The sequence below is a fragment of the Martes martes genome (genome assembly GCF_963455335.1).
Source record: "Martes martes genome assembly, chromosome: 3".
NCBI classification, from domain to species: Eukaryota; Metazoa; Chordata; class Mammalia; order Carnivora; family Mustelidae; genus Martes; species Martes martes.
Window position 1 is genome coordinate 134,369,588 of NC_137890.1, and position 23,778 is coordinate 134,393,365.

At 37.0% G+C, this 23,778-nt stretch overlaps 1 protein-coding gene across 1 annotated transcript in view; it reads left to right on the forward strand.

Moving 5' to 3' along the window:
• The window catches only part of GALNT3 (polypeptide N-acetylgalactosaminyltransferase 3), a 51,904-nt gene that overhangs the window by 12,694 nt on the left and 15,432 nt on the right, over positions 1-23,778 (forward strand). Inside the window, exons 2-3 of the mRNA XM_080799579.1 lie at positions 15,364-15,984; positions 19,863-20,035. Of these exons, the coding sequence (XP_080655705.1) occupies positions 15,473-15,984; positions 19,863-20,035 (685 nt within the window). The 5' untranslated portion in view covers positions 15,364-15,472. The remainder of the gene's footprint in view (positions 1-15,363; positions 15,985-19,862; positions 20,036-23,778) is intronic.

Sequence of the window (23,778 nt, forward strand, 5' to 3'; positions counted from 1 at the left end):
TAAAACTCTTCAAAGTGTAGGGATAGAAGGCACATACCTCAACATTATCAAAGCCATCTATGAAAAACCCACCGCAAATATCATTCTCAATGGAGAAAAACTGAAAGCTTTTCCGCTAAGGTCAGGAACACGGCAGGGATGTCCGTTATCACCACTGCTGTTCAATATAGTACTAGAAGTCCTAGCCTCAGCAATCAGACAACAAAAAGAAATTAAAGGCATCCAAATCGGCAAAGAAGAAGTCAAACTATCACTCTTTGCAGATGATATGATACTATATGTGGAAAACCCAAAAGGCTCCACTCCAAAACTGCTAGAACTTATACAGGAATTCAGTAAAGTGTCAGGATATAAAGTCAATGCACAGAAATCAGTCGCATTTCTTTACACTAACAACAAGACAGAAGAAAGAGAAATTGAGGAGTCAGTCCCATTTACAATCGTACCCAAAACCATAAGATACCTAGGAATAAATCTAACCAAAGAGGCAAAGAATCTATACTCAGAAAACTATAAAGTACTCATGAAAGAAATTGAGGAAGACACAAAGAAATGGAAAAATATTCCATGCTCATGGATTGGAAGAACAAATATTGTGAAAATGTCTATTTTACCTAAAGCAATCTACACATTTAATGCAATCCCTATCAAAATCCCATCCATTTTTTTTAAAGAAATAGAACAAATAATCCTAAAATTTATATGGAACCAGAAAAGACCTCGAATAGCCAAAGGAATATTGAAAAAGAAAGCCAAAGTCGGTGGTATCACAATTCCAGACTTCAAGCTCTATTACAAAGCTGTCATCATCAAGACAGTATGGTACTGGCACAAAAACAGACATATAGACCAATGGAACAGAATAGAGAGCCCAGAAATAGACCCTCAACTCTATGGTCAACTAATCTTCGACAAAGCAGGAAAGAATATCCAATGGAAAAAAGACAGCCTCTTCAACAAATGGTGCTGGGAAAATTGGACAGCCACATGCAGAAAAATGAAATTGGACTATTTCCTTACACCACACACGAAAATAGACTCAAAGTGGATGAAGGACCTCAATGTGCGAAAGGAATCTATCAAAATCCTTGAGGACAATGCAGGCAGCAACCTCTTTGACCTCCACCGCAGCAACTTCTTCCTAGGAACATCGCCAAAGGCAACAGAAGCAAGGGCAAAAATGAACTATTGGGATTTCATCAAGATCAAAAGCTTTTGCACAGCAAAGGAAACAGTTAACAAAACCAAAAGACAACTGACAGAATGGGAGAAGATATTTGCAAACGACATATCAGATAAAGGGCTCGTATCCAAAATCTATAAAGAGCTTATCAAACTCAATACCCAAAGAACAAATAATCCAGTCAAGAAATGGGCAGAGGACATGAACAGACATTTCTGCAAGGAAGACATCCAGATGGCCAACAGACACATGAAAAAATGCTCCACATCACTCGGCATCAGGGAAATACAAATCAAAACCACAATGAGATACCACCTCACACCAGTCAGAATGGCTAAAATTAACAAGTCAAGAAATGACAGATGCTGGCGAGGATGCGGAGAGAGGGGAACCCTCCTACACTGTTGGTGGGAATGCAAGCTGGTGCAACCACTCTGGAAAACAGTGTGGAGGTTCCTCAAAAAACTGAAAATAGAGCTACCCTACGACCCAGCAATTGCACTCCTGGGTATATATCCTAAAGATACAAACGTGGTGCTCCGAAGGGGCACGTGCACCCGAATGTTTATAGCAGCAATGTCCACAATAGCCAAACTGTGGAAAGCGCCTAGATGTCCATCAACAGATGAATGGATAAAGAAGATGTGGTATATATACACAATGGAATACTATGCAGCCATCAAAAGACATGAAATCTTGCCATTTGCGACGACGTGGATGGAACTAGAGGGTATCATGCTTAGCGAAATAAGTCAATCGGAGAAATATAACTATCATATGATCTCTTTGATATGAGGAAGTGGAGATGCAAGGTGGGGGGGTTTGGGGGGAGGTAGGAAAAGAAAAAATGAAAAGATGGGATTGGGAGGGAGACAAACCATAAAAGACTCAATCTCAAGAAACAGACTGAGGGTTGCGGGGGGGAAGGGGGATGGGAGAGGGTGGTGGGGAAATGGACATTGGGGAGGGTATGTGCTATGATGAGTGCTGTGAAATGTGTAAACCAGACGATTCACAGACCTGTACCCCTGGGGATAAAAATACATTATATGTTTATTAAAATAAAAAAAAATTAAAAAAAAAAAAAAAGGAAAAAAAAAAAAAATAAGGAGGTGTATATAAGTCTTCCTTTCGCTGTTGCCCTCTGACACCTGGTTTTCCTCCCTGTGAGCAAACAATGGTTTCTTTATACATATGTGCGTGTGTGTGTGTGTGTGTGTGTGTATACATATATGTATATAATATATAAGTTGCATACATAAAAATGCAAATTAATCTTTTTTAAATTTAACTTATTGTGGAGATGCCCTCATATCAGCATATAAAGTGCCTTTTTTTTTAAATGATTTTTTTTTTTTTTTGACAGAGAGAGATCACAAGTAGGCAGAGAGGCAGTCAGAGAGAGAGAGAGAGAGAGAGAGAGGAGGTGGAGGATGAAGCAGGCGCCCTGCTGAGCAGAGAGCCTGATGTGGGACTCGATCCCAGGACCCTGAGATCATGACCTGAGCCGAAGGCAGAGACTTAACCCACTGAGCCACCCAGGCACCCCGCCTTGTTTGTCTTTAACCTGGCATAATATTCCATCATATGAACCTATCATGATTTATTTATCTATTGCAATTTATTCTTCTGTTGGTAGAGTTGTCCGTTGTTTCAGCATTTTGATGTTGGATACTAGCATATTAGCATATCTGTGGGGTAAATTGTTAGACGTTATCCTTACACCTGATTGATTCATTGATGGAGGCAAGTAGTATGAGATCTTGAAAGTTTGGAGTCAGATGGGTTGGGGAAAGTGTAAAAGAACACCTGATACTAAATACCTGGTGGCACAGTGGGTCCTGCCGGAGACCGTTAATAGTGCAGAGAGGGCTTCTGATGCAAATTATTATTTTCTTTGTTTTATTTGAGCTTTTTGACCATGACCTTTGTTTTTTCAGATATGACCCATCTTTTTGAACTTGTTAAGACTTGTTGCTGTCATTACCTCAGTCTCCTTCTCATACTCATTACCCTCTATCATTTACCTCTTTCAGCGTTTGTGGCCTCTTGCCCTGTTATTTTAGCTCCAGGTCTTCCTCTGCAGATAATCTAGAGCAGAGAACACACAAGTCAAGAACCCTTCTTCACAGACTTCACCATTAACGACCTTCTGAGGCTTCACATTGATTCATTTGCTGAAGTCATCTAACCCTAACTTCCAGATCTCTTCTCAAGACTCCACACACCTCTTACTCAGTCTCTCACATGGATGACTTTTAATAGTCTCCTAACCACCTTCAGTCTTCTTTCTGGCATGCTTCCCTCTTCCCCCAAAATCCATATTCAGCACAGCTTTGAGAATAACCATTTTAAATTTCAGTTGTGGAATTAGGTCATCACCTTACTTAAAATCCCTCAGTGCCTCTCCCCTTTTCCTAAAGAATTAAGTACAAATCCCACAGAATTAGGTACCCCTCTCTTCCCTATATGGAGCTTGGCATTCAGCATTTTTATTGGCCTCACTATGTAATTGTCTGTGTATGGTCCTGATGAGAATTATTCTGTCTGAGGTCGGCTTTTGAGAAAAGTATTAAAGTTTAGTCTGGCACTGGTTTATTTCCATCTGAAACATGTTTTAATAAGACTTTTTCATTCTTTCCCTATGAGGGGTGGGTAATGTCAGAATTTCAGATGGTGACTAGATAAGTGGAGGGATATTGTATGTTTTAGAATAGGTGCAAAATCACCTAATCTCAAAGGAAGACATTGCTTTTATGCCTATTTTTTAAATGATGTTATGGATTTATGAAGGACTATTTGCTTCTTTTACATCTGGGGATGTGAACGTTAATGAAGACTGGGTAAGTATAGAGAAATATGTAAATTTCAGGTTGAAGCCTTTCTGGATTTCTAGACCAGGAACTGGCAAACTACAGCCTTTGAGCCAAATTCTATCCACCGCCTGCTTTTATAAACAAAATCTTATCAGAACTAGCTGTGCCCATTCATGTGTATGTTGTGTATGATTGCTTTTGCAAAACAAAAATAGAGTTGAGTAGTTGTAATAGAGACCACCCAGTCCACCAAGTAAAACACATTTACTATTTAGGCCTTTGTAGATAGCTTGCTGACACTTTTTCTAGAGGAATGGAAGCTGAGAGGTGAAGGATGAGGACCACTGAGTTGTAGATAAGCTTGTAGAAAGTGAGTGCTAAGTGACAACCATGGAGCAGCGAGCAGTCTCACTCACTTGCTCCTGCATTCCTCTCCCCCTTAAAATTCTGAGGCCTCGAAAGGGAGAATGAGTAGATAGAAATTGTCTACTACTTGTGAGTTTTGGGACCCCTTCAAAAAATGAATGTTCAGTGAACTTATTGTGTGGAACCTGCATCCCCATCCTCTAACTATGTTCCATGACAAGGCCCAGTACACTCTCCCTTTGCTAAGATATGAGAAAAACATCAGTGAGGGAAGTGCCTGCATTAGTGGAAAAAAAAAAAAATCTCTGGTTGTTCTCCTTTGTAGGCCATTAAGATTGGCTCCCTGGTTTCAGTGGAGATGGTAGGATACCAAAGTAGCAGAAGACAAGTAGCAGCATTTATTTAATCACCAAGACAAAGTAGGGATATATACAATAATGGAAATCAAGGACAGAGATGTAATCAGAAGGCATTTGTTTTGCAAATGGGATGAATGAAATAAATGGACAGTACCACAGTATCACTTTGTGTATATAGCAAAAAAAACCTCTAGGCGTGGTGGCTGAAACATTGACTTTAGTTGGCACAGTTGAGCATCATTACCTCTCACCCAGTAAGTGTCGTCACCAAATGTAAGTCGGTTCTAAGACCCAGTGCCCTTCGATTGAATTTGAGGCCTAGTCTTGAGGAAGGCCCTACAGCTGCTTCAAGCATACAACACAGATCTTCCTCAAAAGCCTTCTCCAGATGGACCTGTAGCCATGCTTTGGGGAGAAGAAAATACTCAGACCTTTCATACCAATTCCTAGGGAGCCAAAATACCATTTGTGGCCCTCTCATCATAATGGGGAATTACAGTAGTTAGGTAATAGATGGAGTCTTCACTCAAGTCTGACTCATAGGGGGCTTAGCTGTCAGAGATCTACCCTGTGCCCATTTCCCCATTTCCTTAATGTATAATTGGGGTAGACATTCTGGATGACTGGCAGAATCCCTGTATCGGTTCTCTAAGTCATAGATTGAGGACCATTGTGATAGGAGAGCTAAGTGGAAGACCTTAGAACTTCTCCTCCTTCTAAGATAGTAAATCAGAAATAATAGTGTTTCCTCAAGCGAATTGTTGAGATCAGGGCCACCATCAAAGCTTCAAAATAAGACTTGAGATACCTATCATATCTCATTTAACTCCCTTATTTGGCCTGTGCAGAAGTTGGATGAATCTTAGAGAATGAATGGACTATTGTAAACTTAATCACTGGATGATTCCAAGTGTGCCTGCTGTCCCAGATGTATTATCTTTACTTGATATAATCAACACAGCCTCTGGCATTTGGTGTGTAGCTATTGACTTGGTGAATTGATTTTTCTCTGTACCAGTTTACAAGGGCCACCAAAGACAGTTGGCTTTTATCTAGCACAGCCAAGGCCAGGTCAGTTCTCCTGTCCTAGAAATTTCAATTATCCCAACAATCCACAAAATATCACTTTGATTTGCTATGTTGATAATATTATATTGATTGTATCTGATGAACAGGAAGTAGCAAGTACTTTAGATGTCTTTGTGAAGTATATGGAAACCAGAGGATAATCAGACCCACAGAATTCGGGAGCACTTCAGTAACATTTCTGGACATTCAGTTGTTACTATGCTTAATAGAACTTTATTTTTGGAGGCAACATTTTCTTTTCTCCTTCCCATTTTTTTAAACAAATTATTACATTGATGTTGTTAGATACTAAGTTTATAATTTAGTCTTTAAGTAAAAATATTAGGTGGGATTGTGACTGAATTTGAAAAGTAATTCTTACTGTCACGGTAATGGGTACAATGGCTGTTGGCACTCTGCATCTCATTTTGAGGTTTCCTCTGCACTTGTAAGGAGGATCCTTGCATCTTGTTTGGTGGAATATAGAGTTGTTTTGTAATTGTACAGGAGTTCAAATGTGTGAGAAAGTGTGTGCATATGGAAACTGAGTAGTCAGAAGGGTGGACTATGCTATTATCAATTTATTGTCTCTCAGTTCCAAATATTCTCTTCTGCTCTACAGTAATGGATGAGGGCCCTGTAGATATTTCTCCTTTGCTGACTGGTATTGATGTTAAGCCTTATCAATAGAGGGCACAGGAGGGACACTGAAAGTAAAAGGTGTTTCCCTTTCTGGTTTCAGGGTGGCTTCCTGGTTAGGCTCTCTCTGGACATACTTTTTCTCTACTTCTCAGCCTCCACATAGTTTTCTCTAGTGTTAGGTAATTGCATGGTGCATCTTTCTCTAGAGCTGGCACACCCCTGGCCCGTCCACTTTCTCCAGAGCTTGACTTGGGCAGTGATGTTATATCCTGGGATCATAGACATCATGGACCTGTTCCCTAGCCTAAGTCACCGATCCCCACACATGTGTTTAGCCCCACACATGTGCACACTGGGGGCCACACAAAACTGGGTTTCTAGGGAGCCTGCTTCCCAAATTTTATTCCAGGGACCAGTTTGGCACCATAGTGGCCCAGGCTATACATGAAAGTGCACTAGACTGTAGAGGACAGCTTCTTAACTCCAGGGGCCATCCGCACCCAGAAGCCAACAGTTATCCTCAGCACACAGCAACTTCCAGGGTTTGATACCTCCCTATGAACGGCTTCTTCGGGAACTCCAGAGGGCAGATTTTTTGGATGAGTCTCACTAGTGAGACACATCTGTCAGTTTTCCACCATCAGGAAGCCAACACTGTGCTCTCTCGGTAGAGATCTCTGGTTCTCAGTGTTGGTGAGGGGAGGGTTCTTCCTTGGGCCTTCATCTCAGCCTTGTGGATAGTGGTTGCCCCTTATGTCTACTAATATATTATTTAGAATTCTCTTTCACTCACTAACCAATTCCCTGTTACTCCAGTCCTCTCTTAATAATAGATTAAACTTTCCTTTTTCAAATCACTATGTAGTTTCTGTCTCCTTACTAATCTGAGGGCCATCTATTACGTTTACCAGGTAAATACACAGACAAATCTTTTAAAATGTAGTCCTTCTGTCCAGGGGAAGTACTAGGTAAGTGGGTAATCTGTAGGACCACTCAAATCACTCCTCAAAATTACTGTCTACTATGCCATAAATTATCCGTATATAGCTTTCATAGCTGCAGATTCATTCACAGTAGCTGGAGAGTAAGTGAGCTCCCCTTCACCATCATCCTGCCCTCTCCCCAAAGAGTATTATAATTCCTTAATTACTTGTTTGCTCCAAGCTGTAAAGGTAGAATTGGCTGGTCCAGAAATCAAGAGCCTTTCTATAACCTTTCACCTTCAAAGATAATATTGCTAATGGAGATACTTATCTGACCAGGTTTAGCTGAGAAGTTGGATGTTTGACCACATGCTTTTCTATATTAAAACCTGTGCCTCTAAGTTATTGGAAGTCGGCTCTGTCACTAGGCTATTTGTCACATAACCTGCAGAGACGACTGTTCAGAAAGTCATCCTCCTCTATGACAATTACATGCAGTTAGCTGTCTGCTGGTGGCATTTTCCAACCAGCCAGAGCAACTCTGCTTTGTCTTTAGCTGGGATCTTTGGGGTATTTCTTTTTTTTTTTTTTTTTAAGATTTTATTTATTTATTTGTCAGAGAGAGAGTGGGAGAGAGAGCAAGCGAGCACAGGCAGAGTCGCAGGCAGATGCAGAGGAAGAAGCAGGCTCCCCGCTGAGCAAGGAGCCCTATGTGGGACTCGATCCCAGGCCACTGGAATCATGACCTGAGCTGAAGGCAGCCGCTTAACCAACTGAGCCACCCAGGCCTCCCTCTTTTTTTTTTTTTTAGATTTTATTGATTTATTTGACAGAGATCACAAGTAGGCAGAGAGGCAGGCAGAGAGAGAGGAGGAAGCAGGCTCCCTGCTGAGCAGTTAGCCCAATGCAGGACTCAATCCCAGGACCCTGGGATCATGACCTGAGCGGAAGGCAGAGGCTTTAACCCACTGAGCCACCCAGGCCCTGCCTTTGGGGTATTTCTGCCTCCTCCTCCTAGGAGGCAGCATGTAGCCATCTCAGTGCAATTTGCTTTGCATCAGTGTTTGTCACCTGTCATACATCCACAAGTCACTTCCTGCTCAGAAGAACTGCAGACAAGGATGTGGACACGGACTTAACCATAATCAAAACTAACAAACCACAACAGCAAGTCACCGTGAAATTTGATTTTAACAATGAATACAAGCAGAATGACTTCCTGCCACTCCTCCCTTCCCTAACCAGCAGATGAGGGCACTTAATAAAATTTCTGCCCAAGCACATAAGGTTAATTATTAGGGCAAGTTTTTTGTTGTTGTTTTGTTTTTTTTTTAATTTGATTAGGAAATCTAGATGATAATGTGTGGCAATGATCCAATATGTATTAATTTTGCAATGGTATACTTTTCTTAATCTACAGTCTATACTACATTATAGGTATAGTATCTTGTAATTTTTTGCTTTTTTGTGATTACCCTTAACCCTTTATAACATGCTTTCATTCATGAGGTAGCAAGCGAGTTTCATATACCAATTAGGCTTTGTGCCAGTTAAAGTCACCTGGAACCAGACCCTAAATCCCTGAGGATGTAAAAAAAGGTTTATTGTGAGGAATATAGGAACAAGAAAGGAAAGAAACACTTTCCTCTTCTTTTATTAAATGTTACTTTCATGTGCAGTTATGAAATGTTCTGTTTTCACTGCTTTAGGAGATTGCTTCAGTTGGAATTTTTAAATTAAACTAACAACTAATGTTTTTGCAATGTGTCCTTTCCACCCGGAAGGGACAACAGAGACTAAAGATGGATTTTATCTTGATCTTTTCCTATTTGAATCTGTATTTAAACAACATCCTCAGGTGATTCATTGTTATAGTAGAGTTTGAGAAACCATAGTCTACAGAACTGGTAGCCACAGCCTTGTAGTTATTTTAATTTGTGATATTTCAGTTCTTTCTGTTCAGAGAGAAAGGTATTTTTACCCCTAAGAATAATCCATTGATTTTAACCCAGTCTCACAGACTGTTAGATTCATGCATATTGTTTTAGCCTTTTAAAATATCATTTTGTGGATATTTTTATTTATTATTAATGCCCTCTTGTAATGTCTACATATAATATTAGGATAGAGCTTGATACTCTTTAAGACCAGAGGCCTCGGAATTTTATTTTTTTTTCTAATTTTAGACATTTATACTTTAGAATTTAGAAGGTCTTTGAATTTAAATTAATTTTTTCTAGTTTTAAAAAATGATTTCATGGTATTCCTATCTCCTGTGAATCTGATGTTTTATAATTAGCAAATGACCATTTTAGATAGGTATATTTAAAGGTTTAGAATGTATAATAAGAACAAGACCTTCACCTGATAATCATTTCTATATCCTGAAATTGCTGTTGTGCTGATTTTTGTTTTTTCATCTCTGAAACTTCTGAGTTTAATTGGAAGTTGATTCTAGGAGAAATTTGTTTTGTTTCACTGGCTGTTTTCACATAGGTCTTCAAATTTGCTAAGTAGTGAGGTCTAGGAACATGATGTTATTCCCAGGAATGGGAATTAAGAATCCTAATTTTCTTTAATTCATTCATTTATTGTGTTGTATTATGTGTTTTATTGTTCAGAGTCTGATGGGAGTAAAATATTTTAAAAATGATTTTACAGCACTATAATTTGCAATAAAACCCCAGTGCCTCATTTATATCAGCATTAATCTCTAATGAGCCTTTTCAGGAAACTTTGGGTTATTTGTGCTTTGGATTTCATCTAATCTCTCTAAGTCAAAATAACTTTTGCTCACTTTATTTTTTTATTTTTTTAAAAAGATTTTATTTATTTACTTGAGAGAGAGAGAAAATGAGAGGAGAGAGCATGAGAAGGGAGAGGGTCAGAGGGAGAAGCAGACTCCCTGCTGAACAGGGAGCCCAATTTGGGACTCCATCCCAGGACTCCAGGATCATGACCTGAGCTGAAAGCAGTTGCTTAACCAACTGAGCCACCCAGGCGCCCCACTCTTGCTCATTTTATATCATGAATCTATTTTGAAAAACCTGTCCTTGGAATATTAGAAATTAATAGTGTGGTTGCCTTAGGATAGATGCAGTCCTTTTCTTTTCAGGTGCTAGTTTGATTTGCCCAAAGTCTTCTGACCTAGACCAGTGATTCTTAGGACCTGCTGCCCTTTGGAATTATCAAGAGAGCCTAAAATAACAACAAAAACAGGCCCTATGCCCTGCCCCTTGAACAATTAAATCAAACTCTCTAGAGGGGAAGCCTGAAACACTCTTTTTTTTTTAATTTAAAGATTTTATTTATTTATTTGACACAGAGAGATCACGAGTAGGCAGAGAGGCAGGCAGAGAGAGTGAGAGAGAAGCAGGCTCCCTGCCGAGCAGAGAGCCCGATGCTGGGATCATGACCTGAGCCAAAGGCAGCGGCTTAAACCACTGAGCCACCCAGGCGCCCCTGAGACACTCTTTTTAAAGAGCTTTCTGCTACTGTGTACCCAGAGTTGAAGACCACTGGTAGAGATGCTTGATGTGGAGTATAATTTTCATTAATGGAAGCCTAATAGTGCACATTAGCAACAAAGGGCAGAAAAGTCATATAAAAATTCCTGGGAGATTTATGTTGGAATCTTCAAGTGATCAGCAACTGATAAAAGTAGACTTTTTCCTTCTGAAATAATATGAAAAGAGGAAAGAATCCTGTTCCAACTTTAGTAGACTCTTGCTACTCAAAGGTCTCAATCTGTGAGTCCTCCATTGTTAAAATCCACAGTCTCATCCTGAATCTTTATTTCTAAAAATATGCTCTGGAAACAGTTTTTTTTTTTTTTTCTTTTTAACTCATTTGTCCAGAAAACCTTACCTGACATGAAGCTATTTGTAGTTCTTTCCTTAGGTTTTCCCCTTATGTCCTTGCATTTAGAGTATTAAAAATTTTTTAAGATTTCTTTATTTTAGAGAGCATGCGAGTAGGGTTGGGGCAGAGAGAGAATCTTCAAGCATGCTTCCCACTGAGTGCAGAGCCTGACTCAGGCCTCTCTCCCAAGACCCCAAGATCACAACCTGAGCCGAAATCAAAAGTCAGCTCCCTCACTGACTGAGCCACCTGGGAGTCCCTAGAATATCAACTTTTGACCCTTAAAGGTCTTATTTCAGATAACGTCAGTTAAAAGCTTCGTAATTTAGATCAAATTTGAACACAGCTGGGAGAATGCTACCGTTCCACTTAAAAGAATGGCGTTGGCCAGGCCCCTTAATCTGTTTGAGTTTCTGTGTGTGTCAGTAAAATGGGAATGACTTCACAAGATTGTTGGAGGACTAAATGAGAACCTGTGTAATGTTAAGGTATCAGGGACCTAGTCAACATTTAACAAAATTGAGTTATTGTTTTATTATTTCTAATACTATATGAAATCTTGGTCCTTCTTCTTCCTTTTCTAGTCAAACCTATACTGGGTATTCACTGTGTCACCAACATTCTGGTAAGTACCAGAGAAACAACCATGAAAAAGGGAGACACTGTTTATGTCCTTCATGAGTTTTCCTTGACTCCCTCATTGGATACATCCTAAACTAAGACTGACTAATTGAGCAACTTCCTTAGATAGACAAACACACACAATGATAGGATTGTTTGCCCTATTGATGAAGAACTTCTCTAGTTTATAATTTATTCCTAAAAAAGAACTTTCTTCCAACTACCTCATTAATTCCATCCTTCTTTCTCATTTCCCACCCTACCCACAAATATGATTTCTGCCGTATGTTTTGGGAAAACCATCACTGTTACAGAAGTATCTAGTTCTGTCATCTCCCTTTACTCTATACTTTCTCTGCACCCTTTCCTGGTTTATGTGTTGTTGAAACATCCTAAGGAGAACAGCTCATTCTTTGTCTAATTCCTGATCTAGTTTACATCTGGTTGCTCAGGAGATCTATATCACTAGCAGCACTGCAGAAGGGGATTTTTGGCGTTGACTCAGGGATAGGAAGGAAGGTGAACATAGGCTGATTTATATCTATTTATCAAACTGTGGTTAAAGGTGATCAGGTAGTAATTCATAGGTGACAATTATCCTATGAAGCTCAACTTTTGCCTGTTCTTATCTTCCTAGAATCTCTTAGATCAGGTTGTTGCCCCATTAGTCTGAATGCACCCTAGATCCTAAGCCCTAGATCTTGGAGGCAAGGCTGTAATGAGTCTAGTGGATTCTCTGCCACGGTTCATTCCTGGTGTTGCACTAAAGCCCATTGGACTAGGTCTAGTGCAGTTTACTTTTAAAGATGAACCAACTGTCAAAGAATTAACATCTCTAAAGGGTTAACTGCAAGTTGTAGAGTCTATATCCACTTGACATGGATACTTTATCTATTAACCTGTTTTCCCTTGACTGTCCTCTATTTTGTTTTTATAATCCCCTTGTTCTTTCTTTCTGGTTTATCCTTTTCCCACCTACCCCTTAAATGTAGCTATTTCTCTGGCCTCTTTACTGTATATACTGTAGGTGAACTCTTCTATACCCCAAGACTGACTCCCACATTTTCATCTCTAGCACAGTTTCTCTCTGATTTTCAGTCCTGTATATCTTTTTGCTCATGAGAACTCACCTTGGAAGTCCTATCAGCATCTCAAATTTGTCTCCCCAACAGAACCGATTATCTAATTCCCACCCCCAAGTCTACCCTTCTTCCTGTATTCCCTGGCTCTTAATGTCATCACGTCAGCCATCCACCTTCCATTCTTCGCTTTCTCTCACCAACTTCTATTTGATTCTACTTTCTGGGCTCCGGATTAGTCCTCTCCATCTTTTCGACCTTCCTCATTTCTTTGGTATTCATCGCCTTTACCAGTGCTGAGGAAACTGACTTATCTAAAACATAAATATGGTTATGAGTCTTCCTTAAAATCATTCATTTCCTTCCACTCAGAGTAAAATTGGTGGATTCCACTCTCACTTTGTGTGCTGGTTTTTAAGTGACGTCCCAGTGTCCCCTCCTGCTATTTCCTATCTGTGTCTTCCACTTGGACTGCCCATGTTTTGCCTTGCTTTCATGTCTTTGCATCAGTCACTCTCTCTCTCTCTTCTCTCTTGTCCATCTGCCTAAAAATTGCTTATCTTTTAGGATACTGCTCACCATTGTTATCTTTGGCAAAAATTCCCTAACATTTCTGTTTACCTCCCATATTGCTTTCATAGTCTTCCATCTTAGCATATGTCACACTGTTTTGTGGTTGCATGTTGACATGCCATATTTCATGCTAATCTCTGCTCCTTGAGAGTAAGAACTATCTTTAATTTGGTAGCTAGAGCCTAGCACAACATTTGCTACATAAGAAATTACACAGCAACAATTGTGTGGTTCTGAAACTATTTATATTATGTCTTCAAGTAATTTAAAAAGCTTACCAGGTCATTTTAATTCTTACGTGAGTCTCCTGAAGCAACAGAAACTCAGAAATGTTAAAATCTCATTTTTATGAGCAATATACATTATAATTATCTTTTGAAGCCAAAGTGTCTATTCTATACATACATACATACATGTATCTTTCCAAATAGAAGCAGTATATAGAACTAAGTTCTGCCTATTTTATTTATTTTGCTTAAAATGTCTTACTAAAGGCCAGAGAATCCATCATAAAACTTGGTTTTTTAATTTTAATTTAGCAATATCTGTGGAAACTGAATAAAGTGTCAAATACAGTTTTCACTTATTTAAATTAAATTTGACTTAAAATACCTAAAATATGTTTAGGATTTAGGGAAAAGGTCATTTTCCTTCCCCTTTGCCTTGCAAATTTGATTGTGTATAATGGTGCATAGTATGTAATTATATACTGAAACCCTTCCATATACCTTTTTTTTAAAGATCATTGTAAAGAAAATCAGCTTTATCTGTGACTCAGGCTGTCATCAATGTTCTCTTTTTTCTTTTTCTTTCTTTCATTTCTGGTGGCCCATATTAGAGTTTAATAAACATGTTACTCTGTTCTTAGGGTCAACTGCAAGCAGTATTTTATTAAACCAGACACTGCTTTTGTAACTCAAAGTAAGGCAAATCTCTGTTGCCTCTTTAGAGTCATTTCAAGTAAAGCTTAGTGCCATCTTCTTTTTGCTGTTAGATTTTGTATTTGTGTGAGCTGTTGAAAATAGCTGTGGAATAACAATGAGATCGATGCTTTTAATTTTCTAGTCTTTATTGGTTCTGTCAGGATTCACAAGTATTATCAGGCAAACAAATTTGAGAACATGCCAGTTTATGAGTTTTTGAAGTTGCTTTGTAATCTTAACTGATTCATTTGGAGTAGAGGTTCATAAGTTGAGGGCAAATTCCATAAAATAAAAGCCACTATTTTAGATGTATGCCTAACACTACCTATATACTTTTGCTTTCTTATGGATTTCCCTCTTTCTTTTTTTTTTTTTAAAGATTTTATTTATTTATCTGACAGACAGAGACCACAAATAGGCAGAGAAGCAGGCAGGAGAGAGAGGAGGAAGCAGGCTCCCCGCAGAGCAGAGAGCCCGATGTGGGACTCGATCCCAGGACCCTGGGATCATGACCTGAGCTGAAGGCAGAGGCTTTAACCCACTGAGCCACCCAGGCGCCCCCCACTTTCTTTATAATCAATTCAGTGAAGTCCTTTGGCCTCTTGGTTGTTGAGTTAAGATATCTTTTTAAAAATGCTCTAAATTTGTTTATAAAAATAATTGTGTGCCTATAACATAATAGATATTAGCCACAGTTTACAAGGTATTTTTTTTTTTTTTACTGGAGAGAAATCCCTAATATTTTATAAAGTCAGTAGATTATAGCTAATTATACCAATGTGTTCTTCCAAAAATGTAATTTTCTTGAAGGCAAGATATCTTTGTATTTTTGTTAACCATAAGAATACATTGTTTATAGCTTATGTTTAGTTGTTGGTTGAATGAGTGAATTGAGCCATGCCTATAGGAATGAGTAGCTGCTAATGCCATTTATCATTTCTGTTTATAGGTATTACCCTTTAATGAAATCTTCTTGCCAGCAAATCTATGATAAAAAATATAAGTTACAGAAGAAACTATAACTGTTATTTGTCAAGTGGCACGCTTTTAATGTCAGAATGGCTCACGTAAAACGACTAGTAAAATTACATCTTAAAAGACATTATCATAAAAAATTTTGGAAGCTTGGTGCAGTAATTTTTTTCTTTATAATATTTTTGATTTTAATGCAAAGAGAAGTAAGTGTTCAATATTCCAAAGAGGAATCAAGGATGGAAAGAAATATAAACAAAAACAAGGTGTTTGATTTAATGTTAGAAGCTGTAAACAATATTAAAGATGCGATGCCAAAAATGCAAATAGGAGCACCTGTCAGGCAAAACATTGATGCTGGTGAGAGACCCTGTTTGCAAGGATATTACACAGCAGCAGAATTGAAACCGGTTCTTGACCGCCCACCTCAAGATTCCAATGCACCTGGTGCTTCTGGTAAAGCGTTCAAGACAACCAATTTAAGTGTTGAAGAACAGAAGGAAAAAGAACGTGGAGAAGCAAAACACTGTTTTAATGCTTTTGCAAGTGACAGGATTTCTTTACACCGAGATCTTGGACCAGACACTCGACCTCCTGAGTATGTTGAAGAATATTTGTTGTTTACTGTTTAAAATTGAGGTTTCAGGGGAGGGGGATTAACTAAGGAATGTGCTTGTTTTTCAGCCACGCCAAGGCAAAATGTCAGCAATTGCTGTTTAATTTGTCTAATTATGCTTTTCCTTATTATTGAGGTTGTCCATACCTATGCTCGATGAGGCACTGTAGATGTGAAAATTTGTTACCTTACAAATTGGAAAACTAAATTTTAGATCTGATTTCTGTGGAGCCACATAGAAATCCTCTATTCTTAAGTGCTTTAGTTTTCTAATCTATTAAGTAGGGAATAGGGGGCAATTTTACGGGAAATGTGGGAGGCAGAGGAGCTGTTTCTGTTCCTCTGTGTATTGTTATGAAATAAATAGAAATGTTTAAAAAAATGTCAAGACTTTGGAGCTATTAGATAAGAATATTATATGAAGTAAGTCACAGACTTTGTGGCTACTTTCAATATTGTAATTGTATTTCACAATACCGTGTAACATTTTGTAACCTTTCTTTTAAGGAACAATATTGTTAAATTGCTTATTCAATTGTGATTTTTTTTCCTCTAGCATTTTGTCGAGTATCTTATGTATAGAATTGTCTCCCTTTAGCTTCTGAGAGGCCAACACTGCTTCCATGTTATCTCAAGTACACAGTATTTTTACTATGGTTTCCCTCCAGATCCTACTATGCTCTCCTTACTTATCTTTGAGGTAGTGTTCAAATGCTCTATTTGAATTCAAATAGGCTAAGATAAATTCTACCACTTTCAAACCACCTGTTGATTTGTTGAAAGGGTAAGGTAGACAAACTACAAGTGATGCCCGCATATTTGCTTTCTGGTTATTGTAGAATTATATTGGAAGTGAACCTGAAGAAAAGAACTTTTATAGACAAGTCTACGGCTTCACTCATATTTTTCTAGATTTACGATCATGAATACCTGGTGAGAGACCTTCTCAGTCTCACTATGAATCCCTCAATATTGAAGTTGTGTAGATTATACTTCTGTCTCTCTATTCTAACCTGTGTGATTCAAAGTTAAGGTGCTCATCATTTTTAAATCAATGTGTGAAGAAACAATGAATATCTGTAAAATATTCTGCCTTTATAACAAGGCATAGAATAGTTTCTTTCTTATGTTAGTAGTTAAAATGCAGTATTGCATTTGACTGATTTGGGGAGAGGTCTTAATGAAAAGCAATCCACATCACAAATTAAGAAGCATAATTTTTATTCTTTGATGTGACAATGTCAGCTTAAGATACATTTTTCCCTTCCGATAAAGCATGATGAGCTACAATAATATTAATTAATGAAATCATTTTAAGTGAAAAACAACTAAGCACTTAAAACAACCTTTTTTGGGTAGAAACTGGATACCTAAAACTGTGAAGAATTGGTGAAGATTTAACACTTTCTTACTTTAAATTTAACCTAGATGAGCCAGGAACACATTTTCTGAAGAATTGCTGCTCTTTTCTGTGCTCATTAAAAGTTTAGATCCAGGGTCTCCCAAAGGCAGATGTTCCTATAATTGATAATTTAAGCACCCATCTATATCCCAAATTTTCTGAATGGTTTGACTGGGAATATGCAGTCAGTTTGGCAAGTTATTTGATTTCACTACCTTAAATGATATGTGAAAAAATGTCTAAAGCATAAGTTTAACATGCTTTTTTTTTATTGTTTTGGAGTAATTGGGATTTATGAAATCGTACTGTGAAATTCTATTATCACTTGCATTAATGGTATAACATGATACCTGTACTTGATATTAGTAGTTATCAGTTAAGCAGATAAATCCCAGCTTAAACTGAGGGGAAGCCTTGTAAGAGTAAAGTGATCATATTTTATGTGAATTTTTGTGAGGTTTTATATTTAAAATTTCAAAGCCTTTTGTAATTCTCAATTAGTATATTAATTAGTCACATGACAAATAAATATAGGGGAATTTCTTTTTTAATCCCAAAACTCCCTTCCCAAAATGCTTATAAGACAATTAAGTCATAAGGGTTGTTTTTTCTTTTAAGGAAAATAGCATGGAGTTTTTAGTAATTTTTACTTTTACTTTATATTGGTTTGTAAACCTTTATGTCCTAAAAATACAAGCTTATATTTAGTCATTTGTTTCTGTGTAATTGTGAGTCAAGAGTAATTATGAATAGGTAGTTTGTGTTTGGGCTTTATTTCTAATTGAGTTTATCCAAAATTCAATCTAAAATAAATCATTTGCTTTCATCTGTCAGTGAGGATGAATGTGGTTATTTGCTTCTGACTATGCATATTTATTTGAAATCATGAAAGCATGAGAGAGCAAAATCACTTTCACTTATAACCTTCCTCTCCTTTTCTTACTCAGCAGTGTTGACATACTCTGTTAATAACTTTATCTTCAATCTAACTCCTTTTTTTATCACAACAAATATTCCACCCTAAAGACCTCTTCTCAGAAAAGGATCTGAAACACATTCATTTTGAGGTATGGCTATGAGAGTGATTCATGAGAGTTTATAGGATATCTCTCTCAGGGTGGCTTTCCCAGGCCTCTGGTATCATAGTGGGGGGCCTGGTTTCTCCATTGACCCTCACAGAGCATTTGAAGTGCGCTAGGCTCTTATCTCCATAAGTGAATGATTTGCGTCCTTATCTTTGGGCTTGAACAACACGGTTGGATTGTTCACATACTCTATTTGTTGTACCTTTTGACTGTGTGGGAGGATTTTATACTCTGTTGTCTAAAATTGTACAACCATTTATGATTTTTAAGTGAACTTAAAGATAGTTATTTTATTTATCTTTACCATAGACCACACATCTTTTGTGTCCCAGGGTCACTTTGGTTTTATAGTGGTCTGAAGCCCTCTGTTGTATGTTAAATCTTTTGATCTCACTTCCAACTCAGTAGGCGAGGGACTGTGGTCAGCTTCAGTCTCAAAGGCTGGAGACCATACAGAGCCGTCCACACCCAGTGGCTTCAGATGAAGATTATTTTCATTGAGGAACACATTATTATAAAAGTGAATTCAAGATCAATTTGTAACTAATATGTTTAACTAATGGGGGTAGTACCATTAATCAGTCAAAAACTACTTAGGATCGCTCTCCTTGTGCCTATCAATGTTTCATAAGACAAAAGGATCACAGGATTTTTAACATGGACTTGGGATTTTTATTTAAAATTCTTAAGTTTAGTATTTTAAGATGCTAGGTCTTAGTTAAGTAAACTATGGATCGATCAGATTATTGGAGCAAAATCTTTAACACGGCATGGCATATGGTAGCAACTTAATAAGTCTTGCTGAATCATGAATATAGATTATATGGTAAGCCATTTTTTTCCCTTTTGGTTCAAGTATAGATTAAATTGATTTTAAAAACTTGAAAATTATTACATACTTAGGAAAACAAGAATCTCTGCAAAGATATATATTCATTTAATAAAGTTGCACTGTTTAAAAAATTGCAAGTAATGAGAAAAATGAATGATTTCTACAAGGAAGGAGAAAAACTTGGTTTTTATTTGAGCAATTACTAGTATTTGCTATTTTTACAGGTTGTCTCACTTGTAGGTTATTTTACTTTTTTATAAAATACTATTTGTGTTTTAGAATTATCTTGTTGAGAAAACTTACAATAGCCTATTTTAATTTTTGACATGTCTGTATCAGTGGATATGATCTCTGTGTAGAAAAATTTGTTGTGATCTATTTATATTTACATAACATTAAGATCAACTTTCATAGAAAAAATTTGTCCACTATTGTTTCTATGGTGATAAAAGCTAAATAATGATGATATTAGTAATGACATAGCTGTGAAATAAAGTAATAAAATTCATAATTGTTTTTCTACTTCTTTGACTTCTTCTAGATGTATTGAACAAAAATTTAAGCGCTGTCCTCCCCTGCCTACCACCAGTGTCATAATAGTTTTTCATAATGAAGCCTGGTCCACGCTGCTTAGAACTGTCCACAGTGTGCTTTATTCTTCCCCTGCCATACTGCTGAAGGAAATCATTTTGGTGGATGATGCTAGTGTAGATGGTAAGAAAGCACATGCAAATTAGATTGTTTCCCAAGTAAATCCATGTGATGCTGTCCAAAGTCTATTTTATTATGTTGTACTCTCTGTATGCCACCTCAGAACTTGAGTATAATACCCTGAATGGTAGGTATGATGGATGAAAGTAGAATCTAAGGGTGTCCATATTTAAATATTTTAGAGTTCAGAAATGTATGAAGTACCATGATCCCTAACTTTGTAGTCCTCAGTGTAAGACTTTTATTGTAAGGCGTAGTGGTTAAGAACACAAACTTGAGCCTTGACTCAGGCTGCCTTGGCTTGAATCCCAGCTCTGGTCCTAACCAGCTATGTAATTTGGGCAAATTACTTAATCCCTCTATGCCTCAGTTTCTTTTTCTTTAAAATGGGGAAAATGCCATATTTCATCAAATTTATTGTATAATACATCATTAGTTTGTTTACCACTTGAATAAAAAACACAGCCAATTAAGCAAAGATGCCGTTGATTATAAGAAGTATCCAATTGTGCAGCTTAGGAGTGATGAAATACATAAGTAATGCGTAAGTCCTGGGGTTGTTTTGAAGATAAGATGAGTTAATATAAATAATACATTAATTAGTAATATAAATGAGTAGATAAAAATCATTAAAGAGTCACTACATTCTGTTTTATTTTGGCTGCTAAATATTCCAATATTGTTTACAAAGTTAGCTAAATTCTTTAATGCATTTATACTTAAAATTATAAGTCAATTGTCAGTTACTAAATTATACATTTTCAATTGGAATCACAAGGCTAATCAAATACCCTAAGTTGCTAAATTTTCAAACATTACAAGTATTTTAAATACCGATCAGATACAGATTATTTCAATGGTCACAAAATTTATTCCTCAATGAGCTGGGTTTGGATCCAAATTCTTTAGGGTCAAATTCCAACTCCAATTCTAACTAACTATTTCCTCATCTATAAAATGGGAATAGTAATACTCTTTCATCAAATCCAAAGCAACATCTATTTTAAGATAAACCATTATTTTATGTACTATGAAAAAAGATAAAGTTACTGCTTATTAAGTGACATGTCACCAATAACAAGATTTATCCAGACTTATGAAATGATAATAAGTGAATAGAGTGTAAGATTATTAACTTGATATTTAACTATTTCTTCATACAATCCTCAACATTTCTATAATTTCAAAATACCATGAATGAACTGAGATTATGTTTTGAAGTTATATTAGCATCTAGGTGGAATAAGATTGCTTATCACCAGAGATTTTTGACCTGGATGTGAAACCTATTCACCGAATGGGCAAGTTTTTAAATTTAAGTCCCCTCTTTATGGGTAACACTACATATGGATCTCTGACTTGAATTTCTAGTCCTTTTACCCAGGTTATATCACCACTTCATTGTAATCAATGAATTTATTTACTGCCTACAGTTTTCTGAATTTTTTCCAATTCTTTCTACTTGATCTGCAGTCCATAGAGTTTTAAGAGATTAAAGTTCTGAACGACTCTCATATGTTTTGTCATTTAAAAAAAAAAAATCTAAAAAATTCCTGCTTTGGTTTTGTGAGCTTTCTTCTCCAGTGATTTTTATTTTGTTTGATTTTTCAAGCAGTGAGAAATTAGGGCCACAATAAGGCTACTTGTAGTAAGTCTTTAGTTGAAAGTAACTTCTGTTATTTAATTATAAATTTAATTTATGTTTTTTATAAAAATACAAAATTTAATTTATAAACTTAATTATAAAATAAAATTAGTAGACTTAAAGGAAATCAGAAAGAAAGGTGCGGACCCTAGATGCCTCAGTTAGTTAAGCATCTGCCTTTGGGTCAGGTCATGATCCCAACATCTTGGGATCCCGCCCAGCATCGGGCTCCCTGCCCTGAGGGGGAGCGTGCTTCTCCCTCTGTCCCTCCCCCGGCCCATGCTCTCTCTCACACATGCTCTCTCTCAAATAAATAAAATTATTAAAAAAAAATAAAAGTGATATCCAGTCATAACTTCCTATTTCATTTTAATTTTTCTATTTCTCTTAATCACTGCTTAAATAAACGTATGTTTATCTAATTATATCCATGCAAGAAATCAATTTTGAAATCTGACATTTTCACGTAATATTCTTATTAGCCCATTTCGTTCACTTTCAGAACTTTATTTTTGATGACCATGATGGACTAGATGCCTTTCACTTAATCATTCACTTTCACTTGCTCCACAGTGTTAGTATATATCATACTGTAATGAATATCCTTGTGCTCATGTTATTTTCCTCTATTTGAACTGTGTCTTTAGGTAAGTTAGACTGCTTAGTCAAAGGGCCTGGATATTTTTTGTAATTCTTTATTATAATTAATAATAAATTTGCAACCATTTTCTTGATGAGGGATATCTTTACATAATAATGTCATTAATTTGTCTTATTGAATAAATGGTCTAATGTTGAGTACCCATTGTGGAAAATGTGTCCCTAGTCTAAAGAAGTATGTGAGGTAGAAACAATAATCCCTGATTTCAGTTGGTTTAGGGAAAAGCAGCAAAAATATGTGGATAATCAAGTGACAGAGATAGGTAAGTCCCAACGATAGTAAAACAAAAAATAATCAGCATTTTCAGAGCATAGACCATGTGGTAAGTCCTGTCTTAAATGCTTTATTTGTATAACAGTCTTTCATTTTATCTTCCCAGCAATCCCTGGTGAGGGTGTTATTATCCCCATCCTTTAGAGATAAACTGAGGTATAGGTAAAATAAAATAACTTACCTAAAGTCATGCAGCTAAAAGTAATGGGTGCTATAAATAGATAAACCCAGGAGATCTGATTTCACAGCTTTGCACTCTTAACCTCACAAAAAGATGGTTATGGACGGGGATTGAATTTAAGGGGCAGGTAAAAATTTATAGGAAGTTCAGAAGTTGTGGGTAAATAAAAAATGCCTTAACAAATCAAACAGTGGGACAGTTCACTAAAGAAATCTGTAGTGACTCCATTAAAAAAAATCAATCTCCATTAAGGCCTTTGAAATGTTTTTATATAAGTTTCTATTTTACAAGTCAAGTCTGTGGTTAAAACAGGAAAATCCATGATTTATATTTTAAGACAAATTACAATCCTGCTTGTCTTTCAGAGAATTAATTCTGAGGTACTTAGAAGATGGTTAAAAATTTAGTCTCTTACTCTGTGGCAACAGTGTTTAGACTTATTTTCTACAGAAGTTGTTCCTGGGCTCTCACCTCCTTTATAAATGTTTAGGCTTTGAATAAGCAACTCATTTATCTGTACCACTGAAGAATAGGAAGAAAACATACATAATCACAGATAAAGTCATCTATCATTTATGCTTCTGAAATCTGGCAGAAGCAAGCATCTACCCTAGGACATTTTTGAAAAAAATTTTAAAAATGTATTTATTTGACAGAGAGACACACAGGGAGAGAGGGAACACAAGCAGGGGGAGGAGGAGAGAGAGAAGCCAGCTTCCTGCTGAGCAGGGAGCCCAATGCGGGCTCCAACTCAGGGCCCTGGGATCATGACTTGAGCCGAAGGCAGATGGTTAAAGACTGAGCCACCCAGGTGCCCCTACCCTAGGACATTGATTGATGTTCTCAGCATTCCAAGATCTTTCTGAGGCTATAGTATGGGCCTAAGAAGGCTACCTGAGGAACTATATTGTATACTCAACAAAGAATTATGAATTTAATGGTGAAAAAGCAGACTTATGAAGTTGTTTCAAGATATGAGCAACACC